A 26,590-nucleotide genomic window follows, 5' to 3' on the forward strand; every position below is an offset into this window, starting at 1 on the left:
TAACAGGCTAAATGAATCAACGTCATAGAGAGCCACTTATCCCCAAATTGATCTATAGGTTTAATACAATTCTTATCAAAATCCAAGAAAAGCTTTTTTATAAATGTAGACATTCTAAAATTTAAAAAGAAATTTCAGACTCTAGAATAATTAAAATAATTTTGCAGAAGAAAAATAAAGTTGGAGGAATCATTGTATCTGATATGAAAGCTTACTATGTAGCTACATTAATCAAGACAGCGTGGTTTTGGTGAAGAGATAGACACATAGATCAATGAAACAGAATATAGAATTGAGATTTAACCCACACAGATATGCCCAGCTGATTTTGGGCAATGGCGCAAAATTAATTCAATGGAGTAAGTATAGCTTTTTCAACAAATGGCGCTAGAACAACATCTATAGGCAAAAACAAAACAAAATAAAACAAAACCTTGCTCTAATTCTCACATCTTATACAAAATTAACTCAAATGGATCATGGACTTAAATATATAAAATATAAAACTATAAATCTTCTAGAAAAAACTTCATAATGGCAAATATTTAGGAATTAAAGATAGTGAAAAAATTCTTAGATTTGGACACCAAAAGCATGACCTATAAAAGGAAAGATTGGTAAAGTGGATCTTATCAAAATTAAAAGCTTTTGCTTGGCAAAAGACCCTAACAAGAGGACGAAAAGATGAACTAAAGACTGGGAGAAAGTATTTGCAAATGACATATCTGACAAAGGCCTTGTACGTAGAATACATGAAGAACTCTCAAAATTCACCAAGAAAAGACAAATGATCCGTATAGAAAATAGACAAAGCACATGCATAGACATTTCACCAAAGAAGATATACAAAATGCGAACAAGCCCATGAAAAGATGCTCAATATCATTAGTCATTAGGGAAATGCAAGTTAAAACCACCAGGAGATATTACACACCTATCAGAACAGCTAAAATAAAAAGTAGTGACAACACCAAGCGCTGGTGAGAATGTAGAGAAACTGGATCACTCATTCACTGCTGGTGATAATGTAAACTGGCACAGCCATTCTGGGAAATAGTTTGGCAGTTTCTTATAAAGCTAGGCATTCAATTACCATATGACCCATCAATTGCACTCCTTGGCATTTAGCTCAAAGAAATGAAAACTTATGTTCACATAAAATTTGTACACGGCTGTTTGTAACTGCTTTCTTTGAAATAGCCAAAACCTGGAAACAACCCAGATCTCCTTCAACAGATGAATGGTTAAACCAACTCTGGTATGTCCATATTATGGAATACTACTCAGCAATAAAAAGCAATGAGCTACTGATAAACACAAAAATGTGAATGAATCTCCAGGAAAACATGCTGAGTGAAAAAAGCCAGTCCCCAAGGGTTATATACTATATAATTCCATTTACATAACATCTTTGAAATGACAACATTTTAGAAATGGAGAACTTCATAGTTCCCAAGGGTTAGGAAAGGGTGTGGAGGTGCGGTGGGTGTAGAAAAGAGCAACACTAAGGATCGTTGTGGCGATGGAAACGTTCTGTATCTTGACTATGGTGGTGGAAACACAAAACTACATGTGATAAAATCATATAGAAGTACACAGACACGAACACAAGTAAAACTGGGGCAATTTGATTAAGATCATGGATTGTATCAATGTCAATATCCCGGTTGCAATATTGTACTATTTTTTTCAAGATGTCATCATTGGGGGAAACTAGGTGAAAGGTAGGTACACAAGATCTCTCTGTACTATTTCTTACAGCTGCATGTGAATGTAGAATTATCACAATAAAAATTTCAATGTAAAAATCACAGGTTCAGGCTTCTTTTAAAACGCTATGTGAGTTTAGTTTTATTCTACCTTTTTGCATTGAAGGAAAACCAGTAATGAGATTCAAACCATTTTGTTCACTGATACCTGCGTGGAGCACTTTCTTTTTCTGAGTCTTTTGGTTTGAAAGGTCCCCTGGTACTTTCAACATATTTAGGGATGACGTTCGTGCTGATTCGACATCAGAGTAAGGTTTTCCACATTTTTCTGGAGTTGAAACCATAGAACAGATCTCTTTTTGATGCCTGTTTTGATTTAGATAAAAAGTAGACAAAGAAAAAGAAAGAACAAAAAAAAAGGAAGAGAAACAAAATTTCCATCAGGAAGGCAGCGTTAGATCAATACGGTCCTGTTGAACGCTGCAAACTTAAAGAAATGAGCCTCTCCCTGTTGGGTTAATGTAAGAATAGTCATTTATCCCTGCCCCATGCAGAAGACTGGACAGGGGCCCACTCCAGAGTCATTAGATACGGCTGCCATCACAGCTCTGTTCCATCCTGGCTGTGTGATGCACGCAGTCACTCAATCCTCTCTAAACTTCGTCACTTTGCTCACCTATAAAGTGCGGGAAACTTTAGCTGCGCACTGACCGTGTGGGGCTGGTGTAAGGATTGACATGAGGGAGAGCCAGCTGTAAACCCGAAAGCATTACAGAAATCCGTTTCTCTACCAAAGGGTTGAACAGCCAGTTCTTAGAAAAGCCACAGATGGGAAACCCCTGCCCTGGACCCTCTGTGCCAGCACTAGATTGTGGTGAACCATTCTGGTGAAAATCTGGGGCCTGGAGGGACACCAGAAACTCCCGAGTATTTTCCCAGACACAGCTTCTCTGAAGTTCAGAACACAGCAGCCACAGAAAGGAATTTCCAGAACAATCCCCTGCTCCATCGCTGCAAAGCATGCCCTCCCTCCTTCACCCCCACCCCATGCCTACCTCCACGGAGCACCCCCCCGCAGTGCTCCATCAACCTTTGTGTATCCCCCACCACACTGTACATCCCATGATGGAAGGACCAGGCTTACATTCATCTGCACATCCCAGTTCGCCTGGCACACGATTTGTACTTAATGTGAGAAAAAAGGAGGAAGGGAGGTGAGACCTGGGGGCAGTAACATTTTCTTACCTGGTGGAAAACTAGAAAGGGCCATTTGTTTTTGACCACAGCTAAGTGGGTGAACTAACTTTTCCTAATGTTGTTATGTTATAAGGAAGTAGAGAAGCATGATATCTGTAGAATGAGGAATTGAGCTTTATTTTTCCTTTATATCAGTTTAGAGCTCTTCTTATGTGCCAGGCATGCCCTTGGTTAATCCACCCAACAACCCTATGACTACCATTATTCCCATATTATAGATGAGGAAACTGAGGCTCAGCCAGGTTAAGTAACTTGCCCAAAGTTACCTAACATGTAATAGCGGCAAGTCTGGATTAAAACATTTCTCTGCATGACTCTAGAACCTGCCCCATTCAGCCGCTAAAAAACAAATACAAAAAAAACAAGAAGGCATTCATTACTCGGTCTATAGCAGATCCAGTCAACTGACCAAGCCGATTTCCAAGCAATTGCCGGCCATTTTGTCTTGAGATTTCTTAGTTTGATTAAGTCAGGGGAAGAAGCCAGTTAAGGCACTGGCTGAAAGTACAGAGAAGGTAATTTGCACTAATGTGCTATCCATTTATTTGATTCTTAGTTGATTTGTTCAAATTCTCCAGACTTAGAAGATGTAGCTGAACTTTCTCAAACAAATGCTTGAAAAATATTGCTGTAAAATCTCATTATAAGAGATGCCTGATATAACATTTATCTCTTTTTACTGACTTCCTGCTCATGCCCTGCCCACAGCCCATATTAATGCTTAATTTGGTAACAGGAAGACAGCAAATTTTGATAAAGAAATCATCACGATTAATAAATGGTTTTTCAACTTCTTTCCATTTTGCTATCACTCTTTTGAATAAAAAGACATACTCCTGATAGGGTGTGTATATGAAGCTATGGCACTTGAATAACCGTACAATGTGAAATCATTTTAATAAGATTTGACACATTTTCTGAGTGTTGGGGTGGTTTTTATTTTTGTTTAAAAACGAATTTGAAACATATTAGAATATAGGGCGGGAAAAGACATGAGAAATCATCTAGCCCAAACCCTACTGCCACAACCACCATTTTAAAGACAAGGAAACTGAGACCCATGGCAATGGACAGGTGTGGAAAAAAGTTAGAGATTCGCCAAAGTCCAGTTGGGTGAAGTTTGGGCCTTGGACCTCCTGATCCTTGAGTCAAATCTCCTCCACTACACAGCACTCCTGCTCTGTTCTGACATCGCTTGGGTTGGGGTGGGGGGCCACCTGTCCACACTGGGTGGAGATGAAACCTAACACTGCTCTGAGGTGTCATGCAAGGATTTCAGAACCTCTATATAAAGGTGAATATGTGGCCTCCTTAAGCCAATCATTATTAAATCATTAAATTATGAATTCTCTTTGCTTAAAAATAAAATCCTAACATAATCACACTAGGTGATTCTTTTCACTAAAAGAAACCTCACAAAGCATTGCAGAAAGAAGTGTCAAGGAGAGCGAGCAGGACATCTCCAGGGCTGGGGAAAACAGGAGGTTTGGCAAGCTCACTTATTGTCGCCTTCCTTCTCTCCGTTGTACCACCAGTCCATGATCAAGGACTCCGAATAAAGGTTCTGCACCTTCTCCAGGTCACTGCGTCCCTGCTCTATTTCCTTAATCAGAAGTGTCAGATCTTCATTCTGCCAAAATGAGAAGTGAGTACAGTATGAAATTGTATAAAAGAGCTCAAATTTCAAACATTTCTAACAGAAAACCAACTGTATCAGGAAAAGAGGAATCCAAAGGATTTCATGCAGTTCTTTTGTTATTCCATTTTTAAACAGCTTTGTTGAGGTATAATTCACATACAATAAACTGAATGTATGTAAAATGTACAACTTGAACGGTTTCAACATTCACATCCATGAAATCATCATTGCAATCAAGGCAAAATAAACATCAAAATAAAATCAAATAAACATATCCATCACCCCCAAAAGTTTCCTTGTGCCTCACTGTAAATCTGCCCTCCCCCAAAACTCCTCTCCCCGATTTCCAAGAAACTACTCCTCTGCTTTCTGTCTACATTAGTTTTCTATTTTCTAGAATTTTATAAAAATGGAGTCACACAATATGTACTCTTTTTTTGTCTAGCTTCCTTCACTCATATAATTATTTTGAGGTTCACCCATGTTGTAGCATGGATTGACAGTTCATTCATTTTTATTGCTGAGTAGTATTATATTGTATACTGAATACCAAAATTTAGTCACCTGTTGATGGACATTTGAGTTGTTTCCAGTTTGGGCTATTATAAATAAAGCTATGAACCTTTGTATACAAGTCTTTGTTTGGACATCGACTTTCACTTCTCTGGGGTAAATATCTAGGAGTGGGATGATTGGATCATGTGGTTAGTGATGTTAAACTATTAAAGAAACTACCAAACTCTTTTCCAGGATGGTTGCACTAGTTTACATTCCCACCAGAAATGTATGAGAGTTCCAGTTCCTTCACATCCTTGTAAACACTTGGTATGGTCAGTCGTTTTAATTTTAACCATTCTAACAGCTATGAAGTGGTATCTCGTGGTTTTAATTTGTATTTCCCTAATGACTAATGACATTAAGCGTCTTTTCACGTTATTTGTCATGCATATATCTTCTTTGGTGACATGTCTGTTCAAATCTTTTGCCCATTTTTTAGTTTCCTTATCATTGAGTTTTAAGAGATCTTTATATATTCTGGATACAAGTCCTTTATTAGCTATGCAATTTGAAAATATTTTCTCCCAGTCTACAGCTTGTCTTTTCATTATCTTAGCATTAGCTTTTAAAGAGAAACTTTTAATTTTGATCACGTCCATTTATCAATTTGTTCTTATATACATCATGCTTTTGATATCCTATTAAATTTTTTTGGTCTAATAAGGTCACAAAAGGTTTTTTTGTATGTTCTCTTCTAGAAGGAGAAAAACCTAGGTTTTACATTTAGGTCCATGTATCATTTGGAGTTAATTTTTGAATAAGGAGTGCAATATGGATCAAAGTTCATTTTTTGCGTATGGATAGTCAATTGTTCCAACACCATTTCTTGGGGGAAAAAACTACAACTATCCTTTCTTAACTGAATTGTCTTTGCACCTTTGTTGAAAATCATTTGTCCACACATGTGTCAGTCTACCTCTGGTCTCTCTCTTCTGTTTCATTGATCTATATATCTAACTTTGATTCTGATTACTATGGTTTTATAATAAGTCTTGAAATCAGGTAGTTAGTTATCAACTTCATTTTTCTTTTTCAAAGTTGCTTTGGCTATTTTAAATCCTTTGCATTTCTATAGAATCAGTTAGTCAAGTTTTACTCTCAAAAGCCTGTTTGGATTTTGACTGGGATTTTAATGAGTCTATAGATCAATTGAGAGAATGGACGTCTTACCATTTTCTCTAATGTTTTACTGTTTTCAATTTGATTAATTCACGCTCTTATCTTTCATTTCCTTCTTTCTGCTTGCTTTGGGTTTATTTTATTGCTCTTGTTCTAGTTTCTTGGGGATGGAACTCAGATTGTTGATTCAAGTCCTTTCCTTGTTTCCAATATAAGTAGTGCTAGAAATTTCACTCCCAACACTGTTTTAGCTACATTCCGCATAGTTACATAGTTTGTTATGTGGTATTTTTGTTTTCATTCAGTTCTAAGTATTTTTTATTTCCTTTCAGACTTCCTCTTTGACCCATGATTATTTAGGACTGTGTTGTTTAAATTCCATGTGTTTGGATATCTTCCTGCTATCTTTCTATTGTTAATTTCTAGTTTGATTCCACCATGGTCAGAGAACAAACTCTGTGTGATTTCAGTTCTTTTAAATGAGTTGAGGCTTGTTTTATGGCCCACTGTATGGTCCATCTTGGTAACATTTCACGAGTACTAGGAAAAAAACTGTGTTCGGCTGTTGTGGTGGGAGTGTTTGACCTATGTCAACTAGATCCTGTTGGTTGATTATGTTGTTCAGATCTTCTCTATCCTTGCTGATTTTGTATCTAATGACTCTCTCAGTTGCTGGGAGGGAAGCATCGAGGTCTCCAACTATAACTTTGTGTTTGTCTCTTTCTCCTTTCAGCTCTATCAGTTTTTGCTTTGTATAATCTAAGGCTGTCTTGGTTTGTGCACACACATTTAGGACCTTTATATCTTCCTTGTGGATTCATCCTTTTATTACGTATGTATGCAAATTTTTTGCTCTGAAGTCTACTTTATTATTAATATAGACAGTCCACCTTTTTATTAATATTTATATGGTATGTCTTTTTCCAACCTTTTATTCAAACCTACCTATGTCATTGTACTTGACGTGAGTTTCTTGTATGCAGCATATAACTTGGTCATGTTCTTTTTTTTATTTATTTTTTTTATTTTTTTATTTTTTTAAAGATTTTATTTTTTTCCTTTTTCTCCCCAAAGCCCCCCAGTACATAGTTGTATATTCTTCATTGTGGATTCTTCTAGATGTGGCATGTGGGACGCTGCCTCAGCGTGGTTTGATGAGCAGTGCCATGTCCGCGCCCAGGATTCGAACCAACGAAACACTGGGCCGCCTGCAGCGGAGCGCGCGAACTTAACCACTCGGCCACGGGGCCAGCCCCTTGGTCATGTTCTTTTATCCACTCTGCCAATATCTGTCTTTTGATTGGTGTAATTAGACTATTTACATTTAAAGTAATTATTGCTATGTTATCACTTACTTCCATTATTTTATTATTTGTTTTCTTTTTTTCATTGGTTTTGTTCCCCTGTTTCTCTTTTCTGGCCTTCCTTCAGGTTTCTTGAACTTTTTTTTTACAATTATATCTAGGTTGATTTGTAGTGTTTTGAATGCATCTCTTTGTATTGCTTTTGTAACGGTTTCTCTAGGTATGACAGACATACATGTGACTTATAACAGTCTACTAGCATCAGCATTTTACTACTTTGAGGGAAATATGGAAACCTCACTTCCGTTTAGGTCTTTTTATCCTCCTCACTTCTAAATATCATTGTCTTGAGTATCAAATGGTGCTGTAATTTTTATTTCAATCATCAAATATGATTTATAAATCTCATGAGGAAAAGGACAGTCTGTTATAACTACTCATAATTTTGCTCTTTCTTTCTTCCTTCTTGATGCTCCAAGATTTCTTCTTTTATCATTTCCTTTTGCTTGAAGAACTTCCTGAAGCCAATATAAGAGTAGGTCTTCTAGCAACAAATCCTTTTAATTTTTATTTGTCTGATAATATTTTTATTTCCCCTTAATTCCTGATGGATAGTCTTTTCTGATATAAAATTTGTGGTTGATAGTTCTTTTCTTCCCACACTTGAAAAATATTGTGCCACTTCTTTTCTGGCTTTCTTGTTTTCAGATGAATCTTCTGGCAAATCAACTCTCAACTTGGTGTCATTTCTTTCGGGTTGTTTTCAAGATTTTTTCTTTGTCTTTGATTTTCAAATGTTTAACTATTATGTGTCTTAGCATGGATTTATTTGGTTTTATCCTATTTGGAGTTTCCTCAGCTTCTTGAATCTGTATGTTTATATCTCTCATAAAATTTGGGAAGTTTTCAGCTAGTATTTCCTCATGTAGTCTTTCAGTCCCATTTTCTTCCTCTTCTCCTTGGGGAATTCTGATGATACTAATGGTGGATCTTTCAATCTTTCATTATTGTCCCACAAGTCCCTGTGGTTCTGTTATTGTTGTTTTTTTCAATCTATTTTCTCTACATTGTTAAGATTGGCTGAATTCTATTGTCTGACCTCAAGTTCACTGATCCTTTCATTTCCTCTCTGCCATTGAGCCCGTTCAGTGCATTTATTTGTTATTGTATTTCTCAGTTCTATAATTTCCATTTGGAAATTTTTATAACTTCTACTTATTTGCCGAGATTTTCTATTTTTCACTTGTCTCCAGATAATTCGTAATTGATCGTTGAAGCATTTTTATGGCAGGTTCTTTAAAATCCTTGCAAGTAATTTCAGCATCTGATTAATCTCTGTGCTGTCATCATGTGATTGTCTTTTCTCATTCAAGTTGCAGTTTTCTTGGTTCTTGATATGATGGGTGACCTTTTAATGTATCCTAGACTTTCTGTCCATTGTGTTAGAAGACTCTGGGCCCTATTTAAATCTTTTATTTTAGCTGATAGTCGCTCTGTTTAAATTTAGCATGTGAGACTTCTCCCATTTGTTGTTCCAATGGCAGTTTGATTTTCAGAGCCTTTTTGATATTATTTTGGTCTTCTTTATTACTCTGGTGTCAATGGGGCTCCTGCTGGTCCCTGCTGGTGCTGCCTGAGGGTGGAGCAGGGGTTTCCCCCAATCAGGCTGCCAGGTGTTTCTTGGTGCCTCTATTGCTGTCCCCCCAGGCATCCCTGTGTCACTAGGCAGGGTAGGAGGGTCCCTAGCCCACAGGGACAAAGAATTCTTCTGGAATGGGCCACTGGCTCTGGCTGGGTCCCTCTTGCCTGTTCTTCCCACTCACTGTGGTATCTCTGGGCAGAGGAGGAGAGTCTCAGATCTGCAGGGACAAAGGGGCCTCCAAGACTAGCCCACCTGTGGCTGTGTCACTTTGGGTAGTACTGCCCACCTACCCCTGTAAATCTGTTTTTCTAGAACACTTTTTATGTGTTTGGGGACTTTTATAGCTAAATTTCACTTTCATTTGGGCACAACTGTGTATCTGGGTTTTTTTTCCACCTATTTTTGTCAAGGCGAGCTGTTACAGTGGCCAGAGTCATGAGTTCAGTTCTCTTTTTGTGGGACAGTTATCTCCACTTTGTTCACAGACAGAGCTCCTAAGGGTAGGGGATTAACAGTGTACTAAGTTACTAAGTTACCCCACATAACCCTGCCTCCTTTGGTCTTATTGACTCTGGATGGGGGTAGAGGCTCAGCTCTCCACTGGGGAAGGACCACAGTGCGGTGAGTCCCGTTTCACACTACCTCAATTATTGTTATGCCACTGGGTGTTGTGAAGGCTCAGCTCTCCACCAACCTTGACTGACACCAGGGATGGGGGAAAGTGGAGAGTTGCTTATCCCTAACTCACACTTCCTTTCTCATTTTCATTGATGCTGGGTGTTTGTGGAAACTCAGCTCCCTGCTGAGTCCCATTGACATGAGAACTGTGGTGAAGCATAATTGTGAATGGACTGTCCCCACATTGCCTTAAGTCTTGGGGCTACCTGGAGGGGTAGAGGCCTAGCTTGCTGCTGGACTCCATGGACACTCTCCCAGTGGGGGAATCAAAGGAGTGCTTACTTCTGCTGGAGGGGGTGATGGATAATCAGCTTCCGTCTCAATCTTCTGATGCTACCTCAGCACAGGATTTGGAGTATCATGTGCTTCTTCCCAGTAGGATTTGCAGAATCAGCTTTCCATCCAGACCTATTCACACTACTCCAGCCGAGAAGTCAGAGCATTGCCACCTGCTTCCACTATGCGGGGGATGGAAGATTAGCTCTCTGGTTAGCTCTACTTATACCACCTGGCAGAGGGATCAGTACACCATCACTTGCTTCCATGGAGCAGGAGGATGGTGTGGAAGATCAGCTCCCTGTTCAGCTCCCAGTGAAATCCTGGGGAAGCGGGTGCAGTTTTTCCGTTGGTGTATGGCTGGAGTAGGGCCAGTATTGGCAAAGTGGTTTGTTATTGTTAGACCACCCTCTTTCCAGTCCTTTGTCTAGGGGCAATAGGCTCTTCTTGTGTCATTTTTTTGTTTGTGCCTGTTAGAGTTTCCAGGTTGGAGGCTTCAGCAGTGCCCTATCTGAGACAGATGGAAGGTGATAACAAAATCCTCAGGACTCATTACCACGTTATTCCTAAGCATCCCACCTTCTTTCCATCTTTCAGAGTCTTCCTATGCTTGTTTTTGTGAGTGAGTTTTATGTCCAGGGCTTTTTAGCTGTAAGATGGAGGACCTAGGAGGAACAGGGCTACTCCATTATTGCTGGAACTGGAAGTCTCTCCAGTTATTTATCTTATAATTAATTTAAATAACAAGGAAAAGCTCTTACATATTCACCCATGCAGTTACCATATCCTTTGCTCTTCATTCCGTAGTGCAGATCTGTATTTCCATCTACTACGATTTTCCTTCTGCCCACAGCACTCCCTTTACTATTTCTTGTACGTCCAGTTTATTGGTGATGAAGTCTTTCAGTTTTCATATACCTTTAGAAGTCTTTATTTCACTTTCCTTTTTGAAAGATATTTTCACTGTATATAGATTCCACACTGACAGTATTTTTTCTTTCAGTACTTTAAAAATGTCACTCCACTGTTTTCTTACTTGCATTGTTTCTGATGAGAACTCTGCTGTTATTGTTATCTTTGTTCCTCTGTACATAATATCTCTTCTTTCACCCTCTTCTTTTAAGATTTTCTCTTTGACACTGATTGTGATGTGACTTGGTATGGCTTTCTTCATGTTTCTTGTGCTTGGGGTTCATTGAGTTTCTTGGATCTGTAGGTTTATAGGTTTAATCCAATTTGTAAAATTCCTGGCCACTATTGCTTAACTATACATTTATTAGTCTACTTAAATTTTTCCACAGCTCACTGACACCCTGTTCTCTGTTTTTTGGTTTTAGTTCTTTCTTCTCTGTGTTACATTTTGGATAGTTTCTATTGCTGACTTGCAGTTTACTAATCTTTTTTTCTGCAATGTCTGATCTGCTGTTCATCCCATTCCATGTATTTTTCATCTCATACATTGTAGTTATCATATTTAAAAGTTGGATTTGTGTCTTAGTTGTATTTTCCATGTCTCTCCCTAACTTTTTGAACATATCAAATACAGTTATAATAACTGTTTTAATGCTCTAATACAAACATCTGAGTCAGTTATGGGTATGTTTTAATTTTCCTATTTGCTTTTTCTCCTCATTATGGGCCTATATTTTCCTGCTTCTTTGCATACCTGGTACTATTTAAATGGATGCTAGAAATTGTTGATTTTACTTTGTTGAGTGGTGGCTATTTTTGCTTTCCTACTATTATTCTTGGGGTTTGTTCAGGGATGCAGTTAAGTTCCTTGGAAACAGACTGATCTTTCAGGTCTTGCATTTAAGATTTCCTAGGCAGAACTGGAGCAGCATTTGGTTGTTCCCACTACTCAGGCAAGACCCTTCTGTATACTCTACCCAACGCCAATAGGATTATAAGGTTTTCCAGTCCAGCTGATGGGAGTTGTCACTATTCCCTGCCCTGTGTGAGCTCAAAATACTGTTCCCTCTAATCCTTTTGGATGATTCATTCCCCAGACTCCCGCAGTTTCCTCACATGCAAGCACTGATCAGTAATCTGACTTGTCCTGGATTTAAAGTCACTCCTCAGGACAGACAATAAGACGAAAAACACATTCTCTAGAAGGGCATTCTTGAAACGCATATCCTCAGGCCAAGATTGGAGGATTGGAGAAAAGAATTTTACTTACTTTCTCCCAATAGAATGAATTGCTTTATCAGATGGTCACATGGTTATATAGTCTGAGAAGTCAAGAGACAACTACCTAGCATCTGAAGTTTTTGAAAGTTTCCCCAAAATGTCTGCAAACGGTAGTGGTTAACAACCTTCATGTATGGACACCTGGGGATGCTTGTTAAAAATACAGATTCCTCAAGTTTGGCAAAATGTTGATAATTGTTGAATTTGATTTATGGGTATATGAGGGGTCCATATACTCTTCTACTTTAGCGTATATTTGAACAATAAATGTTATTATTCAAATAAACGTTCCATAATAAAAAGCTCAGAAAAGAAACAAAATATATTAATTAAGATTCCTGGGCCTCTATGCCTAGAGCCTGACTTAGTAGCTCTGAAGTGGGACCCTGGAATCTGCATTTTCACAAGTGCCCTAGCTCAGGTGGTCCTTGGATCACATTTTTCAGTACACTCATTGTCAAATGATCCATTTGCTCAACTTAGTTGTCTTTGTGGTTGCTGTTTTCCCAACTAAGGCATTGTCCATGGGCATCCAGCCTGGAAAGCTCAAATAAGTGAACACTCTCTTCTCAGCTCTTCAACTCTTACCTGAACAGCCTCTGAAGGACAAGGATCCTTGCAGCCAAAATCATAAGAATGGAACTGTCCTCCAGTCAAAGCAGCAAGCTCTTTCAAAAATCCATTTGCAATCTCATCATTATAATTGAAGGAGATGGTGTAAATAGGAATTTTCTGAAAAACTTTCACTTGGTCTATAACCATTTCAAGTGGCTGAAATGATATGTTTTGAGGGGAGAAAAGGGAGATGGAAAGAGAGAAGAAGAGAAAGAAAAAAATAAGACATGAAAATCCTTAGTATTTGCTACAGATCGTGAAATTCTCAACTAGTAATTCCTTACACAGTGGTGAATGACTTCTCGGAAAGGTGTCAATTCAATTCAATAAACAAAGCAAACACTGCCAGATGGTGAGAGTATGAAGACCAACAACACAGCCCTTGCCCTCTGAGGGCTCACAATTTGGTGGGAAAAGAATCTGAAAGAAAGATTTGACTAACCAAATCACTCAATTTTAGGTGCACCTAAGCCTGGAGTCCACCCTTTTGAAGTGTTGGGCTATACTTGAGGGCACTTAAAGTACTAGGGTCACGGGTGGAACATCCTGTCTATTGGGATTCAACAGAGTGAGGCCACTGGATCTTGATGGCTTCCAAAGCATCTACTCCAAAGGAGCAATTTCCAGCTCAGACAGGCCATGGTGAACGTGTCCCCCACAGAGTAAAAGAGGAGACATTTATTAAGGGTCCTTCCATGTGCTAGGAACCCTACTGGGGATAGAATATCCCAGTTGATCCTCACAACCATCTCACGAGGTAGTTTTGGAAGGACTGATAGTTGCCTACCTAATACCCATTCCTCTCCTCCTTTTTTACTATCAGAGCTCTGGTTTTTTTTTCATGGCAACAATGTGCCCAGTTAAAAACAAACAAACAAACAACACATACACACATAAAAACATCTTCTGATACTTTTTGCAGTTAGGAGTGGTCATGTGACCCAATTCTGTCCATTGAGATATAGGTAGAAGTTCCAGGGGAGAGAGCCCTTTCCTCTAATAAAAAGATGAAGACTTAACAAAAAAAGCTAATGTCCTTCCTTTTCCCACCCCCAAACCCTGGAAAATGGACACTCTACCTAGAAGCGGAATGGCCATCTTGTGACCAAGAGGGTGGAAGTCATATACAAAGAAGATGGATCATGAAGATAAAAAGAAGCTGTTTTCTGGGACTCATCCTTAAGTAGCTGTATAACCTAGACTACCTACCCCTGGGCTTCCTTTCAGTAGGAATATAAATGTTTCCATTGTTTCAGCCATCATTTGTCTGCTCTTCTGCTTTTTCCCCAGTAGTATGCAACTCTAATCAGCACAGTAGGTATGGGCTCCACTTACAGATAGACAAATCGATGCTCAGAAAGATTTCCTAGGGTCGTCAAGCTCTTAAGTGGTAAGAATGGAATTCGAAGACAATTTTTGTACTAGAAGCAATACCAGATTGTTTGTCTCCCTGGTTTGCAATAAAAACTGTCTCTTGGTAACGACTGACTCTTAGTAAATATTACTGACTCTCAGGAAAGATTAATTGATAAATTCCCCTGCCGCCTCTCCATGACCGCCACCACAGCCCAGCTGAGAACCTTCAGAAACTTCCTCTGATTGTCCTTCCCTGACTTTCTCTGCATTTCTCAGTGCTAGGAGTCCCTCTTTGATTGACCAAATTTGCTGGCTCCCTCAGCCAGTCCCCACTCTCCACTTCCAGCTCTATCCTTTGGCCTTTAACCCTTCCAATATTTTTCCTGAGTCCTGGGGAAGGCAAGGTGATGAGGGAGAGAGGACTCTGGACTCATCACTGGCTGGCCTTGGGAAGCTCATACACTGCCCAGGGAGGCGGCCAGTTGAGTGGTCCCTCAGGGTCTGATCTCATTGCATCCACCACTTACGCACAGCCTCAGTCTCTGGCTCTGGCTCCAGCCTTGAGCTTGCCCTGGCCTTAAGCCATCTTTCCTCCTTTCTTCTTTTTTCTTCCCTTCTGGCCACCAGCTGGTTTCCTAACCAAACAGCAACCTAACCTAGCTAAAGTCTTGACCTCATCTCTATTGTCAACTGTAAGGACAGAGCAAAGCCCTCTCTGCTGCCTCCTCTGTCTTCCACCTAAGTTCCATTTCTGAGCATTTACTGTGTACTAGGCAATAAGAGCTCTGCTTGTGCTCTCTCCCTGCATCCTTCCTACAACCCTCTGAGGTAGGTACCATCAGCATCCTTATTTCTTACCAGGAACTCCTGGCCACTGCCCCTCAGTCCCATATACCAGACTGGAGATGTTAGACCTAAATTCTGTTAATTTGATAAATAAGTTTTAGCCAGGAACTACTCCTATACTGACTTACAGCTGAGATATATGGGAAGGCAAAGAAACTAACACTGATTTAATACTGACCATGAGTGTGCCAGGGACTGTGGGTAGCATTTTCATATGCTACCTGACACTATTTCATATATTTATTTGCTCATTGCCTATCTCCCCATAGAACATAAGTTTCACCGAAAGCAGGCACCTTGTCTATCTTGCTTACCACTGTATCCCAGACTGATAGCCTGGCATGTAAAAGGTGCTCAGTAAACATCTGTAGAATGCATTCATGGGAACATCATCTCATCTACTCACAGCAACCCTGTGAGGAGGGAGCATTAGCACTAAGCCACAGATGAGGAAATTCACATTAGAGGACACTTGCCCAAGGTCATTCAGATGGGCATGCTGGGGATGATCTTCTAACCCCGGTCTCTATCTCTAAAGCTATTTCCATCATTCCATAGAGCCAAAGAGAGCGCAAGCATGAGATAGTCTGTTACGTGTACTGTTGTGAGCCTCTCACCCGCACCCACCCCAGATAGTGTTTGCTAAACTGAAGTCCTAGAGCCCAATGTGGTGTTGGAGAGCTTGGCAGAGGATGGAGGTGCACCTTGATTGCAGAAGGAGCTCCAGCCCTGCGATGGGAAATAGCCATTCCTGTCCTCCTGTCCCTCCACCCTCCAGGGATTCCTTTATTGCCTTATGTCCTCACAATTTTGAAGAGTAGACTCAGAACACTGAAGTAAAACTTTCGCCACCGCAGCCTGACTAAGCCTGACTCTTTCCAGCCACTTACTCTAGTAGCTCCGCTGGGCTGTGGAGTGTGGTGGGCCACTCCCTGTGTAGCTCCTGTGTAACACTGAGGAAGCCCTGCTCAGCCCAGGACTCCTGAGTACGTTCTCCACAGGGGCCCTTCAATCCCTAAGATGAGGCCAAGCAGCATACCTGAGAGAACGCCCAGTTCCCTCTTCTCTGAGTCTAAACAGATGTGCATCCAGATGTCCCTTTCACCACAGAAGTCAACCTGGGGTGGCAAGAGAGGCAGGGATGTGTTCTCCTAACTGCCTGAAGGATTTGTGTGCAGGTGGCTCACCTGGTGCCTTCCCCACGTCCCCACCCATAGCATACCCCATGATAGGCTTCATCCATTCATTTTTATTTAGAATGATGCAGAAGCCTTCCTCAAATCCACTTTCTTGATTCCTGCCAGGGCGAGCCCCTAACTTCAAAGAAGTCCCAAAATGACTGCAGCCAAAGATGTGCTGGGCTGCTCCCGGCACAGGCCCGGCAGTGTCCATGCACACTTACAGGTGTCCACCAAAGGACACCCATCGGTTCCATCTTAATGAAGACTAATATTACTAGAACTCTTTTAACTTGATTAATTTTAAAAACTTGCCTTGCTATATAATTCTGCCCTGGACATTTAATCAACAGGCAGTAAGTTGGTGTCTATGATATTGAATCCTGAACAGCATCTCTGGTCTCCCAAGTATAAATTCTGCTGAGTATTAGGAATAATAACATTGGCCTTACACAGCAGGTCCTACAAAGTCAGTGAAAACTCAAAAACCAATAGAGATTTCTTAGTGTCTCAATGTCCTCTACATAGAGTGTGAATATCAAATATTCATCTACTTTTCTGAGAGAATCTGAGGGATAATGCAAAATAAATAGACTGCATGTAGGAAAAAGCCCGATAGAAATATGACATGCCTAAGTAAGAGTTTTTAAATTACTTTTGGGGTAATTTGCATATTTCTGATTCCAACTATCACCCGTATCCCTGGTTCTTCATCTTTAAGTGGACCGCAGGCCCTCTGAGAATCTGGTGAATGCTATTGATCTTCTCCCCAGAGACATATATGAAGCCATTTTGTATATACTCTTGGGAGATTCTGGACCCTCGGAAGTCTATGACGGATTGGAGATCAAGAACCCTTCTCAATACACTGCCAGAAGGAGTGTTACTTGGTACATCCTCTTTGGGAGGCTATTTGGCAGTATCCTTCAAAACATATACCTTTTGACCAAGTCCACTTCTTAGAATTTACACTTCAGATATGCTCATACATGTGCAAGATGATACACGTGCATGGTTACTTTTGCAACGTTGTGTATAACATGAAAATTGAAAACAATCTAAATGTCGTCTCCACAGGACATGGCTAAATAGCCATGTGATGGGATAGTAGGAAACAATGAAAAAAGTGAGGAAGCTCTTTATGAAATGATATTAAACAATCTCCAAGGTATATTGTTTTATTAATACAGGTGCAGGATTGTGTGTATAATATGCCACCATTTATATATTCTAAAAGGAAATATATATGTAAATACACATCTGCTTGCATGACAAACTATCTCTGAAAGAAGATACAAGAAACTGGTAACACACATTGCCTCTTAAGTGGTGAACAAAAGGTGGGAGGGGAATTTTCTCTATATGTCCTTTTGTACCTTTGTAATTTGTACCATGTGAATGTACTACTATTCAAAAATTAAATAAACAAAATTAATTTTTATGGTAGAAGTTTTATTAAATCTATATAGTAAAATATGATATAGTTATTGAGAATGATGTTTCTACAGAATTTCTGATGACTTGGAAAAACTGTGTGTATTAGACGAAAAGAAAGCAGAACGCAAAATTGAGTTATGAACGATTTAAGTTTTCTTCTTTCTTATGCTTATGTGCGTATCTGTATTTTCTAAACTGCAATAAAATCAGTAAGAATTTATTAAAAATAAAAAGATCCCTATCCAAATGACTTTCAAATCAGAATCTCCATCCCACATCTTCTCCAGACACTAGCCTATTTCTAGGGGATTCTGGACATCCATGAACGACAGGCGCCCAAACTCAGCATCCTCCACCAGCACACCCAAGCCTGTTCCTGTTTTAAATTTAAATTTAAATCAGTTAATAACAATTGTTATACGCCAGCAATCAGCCACCTTGACCCCTTTCTCCTTTGCTCCCACCTTCTCCTCACTCCACCCTCCCCTCCTCCCAAATTGGCCACCAAGTCCTTTGTTGCTACTTGTCTTAACTCATCTCTGAAGAGAGTCCCCTTCTTCCCAATTCTGCTGCTCCTACCTGAGGTGGGCCCTGACCAGCTCTCATCGAGATCTAGTCTTTCCCTGGCACTACAGAGGCATATTTCTAAAATACAGGTGGACGGGACCACCTGCTCCTCTGAGCCCTCATCGCGGCAAAGCCCATCCTTTCCATGTGGTGGTCAAGGACCTTCATGATCTCCCCCAACCTAACTTTTGAGCCTCAGCCCTGACACTCTCCCATCATTGCCCTCAGATTATTGCTCTGAGCAGCCCACATATTTTCATGCCTCTGTTCCTTCTACCCAGGATACCAGGAATCTCCTCTGTTGAGAAAATTCCTTCTCCTCTTTCTAGACACAGCTGAAAGGTCCCCTCCTCAGTGGAACCTGGCCTGGTGTTCTCTGCATCTCGTATAGCAGAACTCATCACTCTGTGCTCCCAGATGTCTCCCAGCACTGGCAACCCCACTCCCCAAAACGTATCAGAGTTAAAGGCGTCTGTCGAGCACCTCACCCAGCCTGGAGACTTCCCTAGGCAGGGATGAGATATTAGTCAGCTTTGTAGCCTCAAACTGGGCACCACACAGGGAACACAAGCCAGGCACAGTAAAACCGCTTCTGAATAGAAAGTACAGTGAAGCTGATAGGAAAATCATTCAAAATAAAATTTTACTTTACATAAACTTCTCTGCCACAAATCTAACACTGTAGTAAAATCCAGTTGCTTTACTGTTTAAGCCCTGGACCATTCGACATAGGATATTTTACAATATTTGCCTAGCAGTCTTCACAGGCAAACACCTCACAATACGTTGATCCTAACTCACTTTAGTTAATTTACACTGTACTGGCCTGCAAATCCGTATGTTTATTTAAGGCCCAGAGCATTAGTCTTTCATTCACAAAGCTCAAAAGAAGACAAACAGACTCCGCTAAAACTTTTCAAATAGTTTCCAGTCAGGCTAAACAAAACAAAGAACGTTTCACTGGAAAGGCATGCTTTTGTTTAAATGATTAGTAAGTTAAAATTAGAGGTAAAACCAAGGACAGTGTACAGTGACATGTTTAGATTTAGAGTCCTCAAAGGAAAAAAATCAAAAAGGATCTCCTCACTCTTAGTTTGCAATAAAACATAAACCAGTCTTCAGTGGAAGACGGACGTCTCCTTTCATGAGGTTGGTCTCCAGGTCTGGGAGTGTGTGTCACATTAACCAGACAATACTCACACCCACATAAATTCTCCTCAGTGTTTTAATAGACAAAGGAATTCCTCAGTGGATTTTCTCACCTCAGTTCTCTGTTCCTGAACCAAGGAAATATCTCTCAGCAGTTTTCTGGTGACAGTTGAAAAGATCCCCCAAACCCATTCTCAGCATTCACTTTCAGGGAATCGGTTAGTCTCTGTTCACAACTTTGCTAAGTACCTGATCAGGCCTCCCATCTGTCAAAAGGTAGATTGCTTGTGTTTCTTTATCAGCAAAAGCAATTTGCAGGGCATTCAGGGTGTTCGTGGAACTTCCAATCTACAGAAAAGAGAGAGAGATGACAAGCACATACTCGAATCTCAAAAAAGGTCTCAAATGAATGTTATTTATTTTCTGCTTCCAAACAAGAAAGAAAAGTACTTGTGATATAAAAGATAGATTAAAATTATGTTGAGATAATAATTTGAGCCCAGTAGTTCCAAGAAGCCAGACCCCTGGGAGTGCCATAAAAGTCTCTATTCAGACAGTTCCAGGACTGCTAGTTGCCAAGACTCTGGGTTTCCTGTCCTCAGGACAGAGTTCTTAATGCAATTTTACCTTTGTGTGCTTCTGTGTGAGGCACTAACTCAGTTACTGTTCATTCAGCTGTCAACACCGCCTAAACATGCGACCTGAATACACCTGGCAGGGATCATGTTTGTTTCCAACCAGGATTTAATCACGACACCCAACATGCAGCAAACATGAGTGTGGTATCACTAGCAACCTGGGAGTACAGCAAAGAAACAGTACATTTTTAAAACTCTTGCAGTTTCTGCCCAGGTATGTAGAGCACTGGCAAGAGTCACTCCAAAACTCATAATGAACGAAAGCTGACAAACAGCAAGCACGTAACTTTTGTTAGGCCAATCAGAAGGCTCAGGTCCCAGGACAACTAACTGGCCCACACCTGGGGCGAGATGGGCATCTGCAGAGCCGGGCAAGATGCAAGCACTGGCTTTCTGGGACAAGAGGCAGCCAGACACAAGGAAGAAGAGCTGGGCTGGGGCGATTGGTAAATTGGTAGAGTCTGGCCAGGTGTATACTGGTGAGAGGGTACAGTCCGGAGGCCACAAATGTAGGGGGATCTGCACTCTCTTGAAGGCTGTTCACCACAAACCCCACAGGGTACTCACAGAAAAGACTGGGAGAGTCCTAAGAAAATATCTTTCATGTGCAGAAGTGGGAGAGAGGGCCACCGACACAGGAATCTCCCAGGGAGCCTTCTCCTCTATCTCCCCTACAGAACAAAGCCTTAATCTATGTGTGCTGGGAAGCAGAGGGAAGGGCAGCAAACATGGCCACCCTTAGGGCATGGGTGAAAACCAGGACAGCTGGAGGAAGGGAAGAGGAGAGAAACAAACCCGTCACACCTGCAGAAGGAGCAGGGAAAGGTGCTGGGCTCAGAACTACTGAGAAGGCCACGTCCCTGAGACTCTGGGACACCGTGCCTGACTAAGACCAAGGCTTATTCAGAAATCACCTCACATCTGCCAGAATGGCTATAATTACCAAGACAAAAAACAACAAATGTTGGAGAGGATGCAGAGAAAAGGAAACCCTCAGACACTGCTGGTGGGAACGCAAACTGGTGCAGACACTATGGAAAACAGGACAGAGATTTCTCAAAAAATTAAAAATAAAAATACCATACGATCCAGCTATCCCACTACTGGTATTTATCCAAAGATCTTGAAATCAATAATTCAAAGAGATTTATGCACCCCTATGTTCATTGCAGCATTATCTACAATAGCCAAGAGATGGAAGCAACCCAAGTGCCCATCAACTGATGAACATATAAAGAAGATGTGGTGTATATATATATATATATATATATATATATATATATATATACAATGGAATACTACTCAGCCATAAAAAAGACAAAATCACCTTATTTGCAACAACATGGATGGACCTTGAGGGTATGATGTTAAGCGAAATTAGACAGAGAAAGACAAATACTACATGATTTCACTCATATGTGGAAGATAAACAAACACATGGATAAAGAGAAAAGATTAGTGGTTACCAGAGAGGAAGGGGGTAGTGAGGTGGGTAAAAGGGGTAAAGGGGCACATATATATGGTGATGGATAAAAATTAGACTACTGGTGGTGAGCAGAATGCAGTCTATACAGAAACTGATAAATAATAATATACACCTGAAATTACACAATGTTACAGGCCATTGTGATCTCAATAAAATAATTGAAAAAACCCCACCCACCCATCACTCTCCTGCAAACACTGACTAGCAAGTAACTTGCAAGAGACAGACTGTCTCTGAGGCCCAGCGTAAAGGGAAAACCAAAAGCTGAGGGTGGAGCAGACATTGAAAAATAACCATCTAGCACATCATCCACCACCTTAACACAAAACATCTACAAGACTTCAAGGGTATGTGCACTGAAGGTAACAATAACAAACCAACCTCAAACCCAGCCCAACTCCTAATCAGACTAATGTTATCGCTCCCACATATTTTAAAAAGAAAGGCATGCTCATTTCCAGGCCTAAAAAATATTTATCTCAATCTCTATCTACCTCACATGATGTCCAGATTTAACAACAACAAAATATTAAAAAGAAAAAATAAACAATGTACTACCAAGAGACAAAAGTACTCATCAGAAACAAACTCAGATATGAGACAGATGTTGACACGATCTAACAGAAATTTAAAAAGAACTATGATTAAGACATTAAAACCTCTAATGGCAAAGGTCAGCAACTTTCAAGACCAGGTGGGTAATTTCAGCAGAGATGGAAACCTTAGGAAATAATCAAATGGAAATGCTAAAAAAAAAACCCCCATAGTAACACAGATGAATACAAAGAGGAAATAAGAGTAAATCAAAACAGAAAAGAGCACCAAAGAGCTGTGGAACAATATCAGATGGTCTGACAGCTGCATACTTGGAAACACAGGAGAAGAGAGAAACAGGGTAGAAGAAATACTTGAAAAAATAGTGGCTGAGAATTTTCCAAAAACAATGACAGACACAAACCTATGCACCCAAGAAAGTCAGAGAATACCAGGTAGGATAAGTGAAATAAAATGCCCTAACACTTCTGCCAGGGGGGTGTCAGAGAAGGCCAAGTAGTAAGCCAAAACTTTCATCCCCACCAATTGTAATAAGTCCTCCATGCCCGATGGTGTCACTCCCACCCAGCAGTAACAAGGTGCTCTTCCCCCTTCAGAGTCTGAGTGGGGAACATGGACTTTAGCCTCCACCTGATGGTACTGCAACAGGGTCCTCTTTTCCCCTGACAGAGCAGTGTCAGACAGAGCCAACTAAATAGAAGGTTTGAATAATATCCAGAGCATGATAAGACAAAACGAAAATGTCTGGTATTAAATTGAAAGTCATCTATCGTACCAAGAACCAGGACGATCTCAACCTGAATGAAAGAGACAATAGATACCAACATTGAGATGACAGAGATGTTAGAACTATTTGACAAAGGCTTTAGAGCAGCCATGATAAAAATGTTTCAAATAGCAATCACCAACGAGTTTGAAACAAACAAAAACTAGAAAGCATCAGCAAAGAACTAGAAAGTCTGAGCAAAGAAATAAAAGATACTAAGGAGAACCAAATGGAATCTTAAAACTTAAAAACACAATAACTAAAATTTTAAAACACAGTAGGGCTCAACAGAAGAATGGAGGGGAGAGAAGAAAAAAATCCGTGAGCTGGAAGATAGAACAATAGAAATTACCTAATTTGAGAATATAGAGAAGACAACTGAAGAAAAAAACACAGAGCCTTTAGATATTTGTGGGACTGTAACAAAAGATTTAATGTTTCTGTTATCAGTTCCTGAAAGAGAGAAGACAGAGCATGGGACTGGAAAAGTACTTGAAGACACAACACCTCACTCTTCCCAAATTTGGCAAGAGATCTAAATGTATAGATTCAACAAACTGAGCAACTCCCAAAGGAATCCATGAAAATATATAGAAATTTGTGGGACACAGGTAAAGCAGTGCTAAAAGGAAAATTTATAGCACTAAATGCATACATTAGAAAAGAGGAAAAGTCAAATAAATAATTAACATTCTCACCTCAAGAATATAGTAAGAGAAGAGCAAAGTAAATCCAAAGCAAGCAAAAGGAAGGAAATAATAACAAAAAGAGAATAAACCAATGAAATTGAAAACAGTAAAAGAATCAAGAAAAATCAATGAAATAAAGAATGGCTTCTTTTAAAAGATCAATAAAATTGCCAAATTTCTAGCAAGACTGACAAAGAGAAAAATGAGAGAAGACACAAATTGTTAATATGAGGGATGAAATAGGGAATATCACTGCAGATGCTGTAGATATCAAAAGAATAATAAGGGAATTCCACAGACAATCCTACACACATAAATTTGACAACTTACACACAAACTACCACAATTCACCTAATATGAAACAGAAAACTTTAATAGCCCTATAACTATTATTTACGTAGAAATCATAATTTTAAAACTCCCAACAAAGAAATCTTCAGTCTAGATGGTTTCATTGGAGAATTCTACCAACCATTTAAAAATTTCCACAATTCTACACAACCTCTGCCAGAAAAAAAAAGAAGAGGGACACCGTCCACTTCATGTTATGAATCTAGTAATACTCTGATACCAAAACCAGAAAATGACAGTACAAAAAAAAGAAACCTATAGACCAATATCTGTCACTAACATGGACACAAAAATCTTTAACAAAATATCAACAAATAAAATTAAGCAACATATACAGTGAATTATATACAATGGCCAAGTGAGGTTTATTCCAGGGATGCAAGGGTGGTTCATATTAAAAAAAACCCATGGAATTCACCATATCAACAGGCTAAAGAAAAAAACACATGAGCATATCAATCAATACACAAAGTGCATTTGACAAAATTCAACACCCAGTAATAACAGAAACTCAAGAAAAATAGAAACAGAGGGAAACTTCTGCAACTTGAAGAAGAGCAGCTACAAAAACATACAAAATCATAAGTAATCTACAAAAAGAACCTTCTTGAAGTAATATGTGAATTCCAAAAGGGTGCAGAATGCAAGACAAATATACAAAAGTTAATTGTATATACTGGCAATGAACACACGGATATCAAAATTGAAAATACAATACTTGGGGCCAGCCCCGTGGCTGACTGGTTAAGTTCATACACTCTGCTTCGGCGGTCTGGGGTGCACCAGTTCAGATCCTGGGCGTAGACCTATGCACCGCTCATCAAGCTATGCTGTGGTGGCATCCCAGATAGAAGAACTAGAATGACATACAACCAGGATATGCAACTATGTACTTGGGCTTGGGGAGAAAAAAAAAGAGGAAGATTGGCAACAGATGTTAGCTCAGGGCCCACCTTCCTCACTAAAAAAAAAAAAAAATCATACTTTAAAGAAAAAAATGAAGTTTAAAAAAAGATACAATACTCATTTACAATTACCCCCCAAAATGAAATATTTAAGTGTAAATGTAGCAAAACATATGCAGGACTTATATCTGAAAACTATACAATACTGATGAAAGAAATCAAAGAAGATCTAAATAAATGGAGAAATAAACTATGTTCGTGAATTGGAAGATTCAACATAGTTAAGACATCAACTTTCCCCAAACTGATATCCAGGTTTAATGCAATTCACATTTCAAAAAAAACCCCAAGATTTACAGATATATACATGATTATTCTAAAATTTATATGGAAATGCAATGGAACTAGAAAAGCTAAGATCATTACGGAAAAGAAGAATAAAGTGGAGTCAGTCTACTCATATTCAAGACTTATTACATGGCTACAGTAATCAAGCCTATGTGGTATTAGTGGAGGGATAAATACATAGATCAATGGAAGAGAATAGATAATCCAGAAATAGACTCACAGAAATATACCCAACTGATTTTTGACAGAGATGAAAAACCAATTCAATGTTAGAGAGACAGCCTTTTCAACAAATGGAGCCAGAGGAATTGATGTCCACAGGCAAAAAAGAACCTCGAACCTTGGCCTAACAGTCACATTTTACACAAAAATTATCTCAAAAAATATCATGAACTTAAGTATAAAACACAAAAATATAAAACCTTTAGAAAAAAATATAAGAGAAAAATCTTTAGGACCTAGGTCATAAAAGGAAAAGATTGATAAATTTAACTTAATCAAAATTGAAAACTTTTGCTCTGTAAAAGAGTGTTAAGAGGATGAAATGACAAGCTCTGGAATGGCAGAAAGTATTCACAAATGACATGTCTGACAAAGGACTAGTATCTAGAATATAAGAAGAACATTCAAAACTCAACAGTAAAAAAATGAAAAATTCAATTAGAACATGGACAAAAGATATGAAGAGATATTTGGCTGAAGAAGACAAACAAACAGAAAATGAGCCCATAAAAAGATGCTCATCATCATCAGTTATTACCTAAATAAAAATTAAAATCACAATGGGATATTACTGCACGCTGATCAGAATGGCTAAAATAAAAAAGAGTGACTATACCAAATACTAACAAGGAGGCAGAGAAACTGGATCACTAATACATTGCTGGTGGGAATATAAAACAGTAGTCTCTAGAAACAGTTTGGCTGTTTCCTTAAAAACTAAACATGCAGGGGGCTGGCCCCGTGGCCGAGTGGTTAAGTTCACGCGCTCCGCTGCAGGCGGCCCAGTGTTTCGTCGGTTCGAATCCTGGGCGCGGACATGGCACTGCTCGTCAGACCACGCTGAGGCAGCATCCCACATGCCACAACTAGAGGAACCCACAACGAAGAATACACAACTATGTACCGGGGGGCTTTGGGGAGAAAAAGGAAAAAATAAAATCTTTAAAAAAAAAAAAAAAAACCTAAACACGCAACTACCATACAAGCTAACAATTGTGTTTCTTGGCATTTATGTATATTATTATACAGGATCTCTCTGAACTTTTTCTTACAACTGCATGGGAATTATAATTATCTCAAATAATGAGTTTAGCTTAGAAATACATG

At 39.5% G+C, this 26,590-nt stretch overlaps 1 protein-coding gene across 1 annotated transcript in view; it reads right to left on the reverse strand.

Moving 5' to 3' along the window:
- The window catches only part of VWA3B (von Willebrand factor A domain containing 3B), a 190,129-nt gene that overhangs the window by 72,675 nt on the left and 90,864 nt on the right, over positions 1-26,590 (reverse strand). Inside the window, exons 13-16 of the mRNA XM_070512783.1 lie at positions 19,773-19,871; positions 12,964-13,146; positions 4,466-4,596; positions 1,918-2,075 (exon numbers count right to left, since the gene is read on the reverse strand). Of these exons, the coding sequence (XP_070368884.1) occupies positions 1,918-2,075; positions 4,466-4,596; positions 12,964-13,146; positions 19,773-19,871 (571 nt within the window). The remainder of the gene's footprint in view (positions 1-1,917; positions 2,076-4,465; positions 4,597-12,963; positions 13,147-19,772; positions 19,872-26,590) is intronic.

This window comes from Equus asinus, chromosome 6 (genome assembly GCF_041296235.1).
Source record: "Equus asinus isolate D_3611 breed Donkey chromosome 6, EquAss-T2T_v2, whole genome shotgun sequence".
Classification (NCBI taxonomy): Eukaryota; Metazoa; Chordata; class Mammalia; order Perissodactyla; family Equidae; genus Equus; species Equus asinus.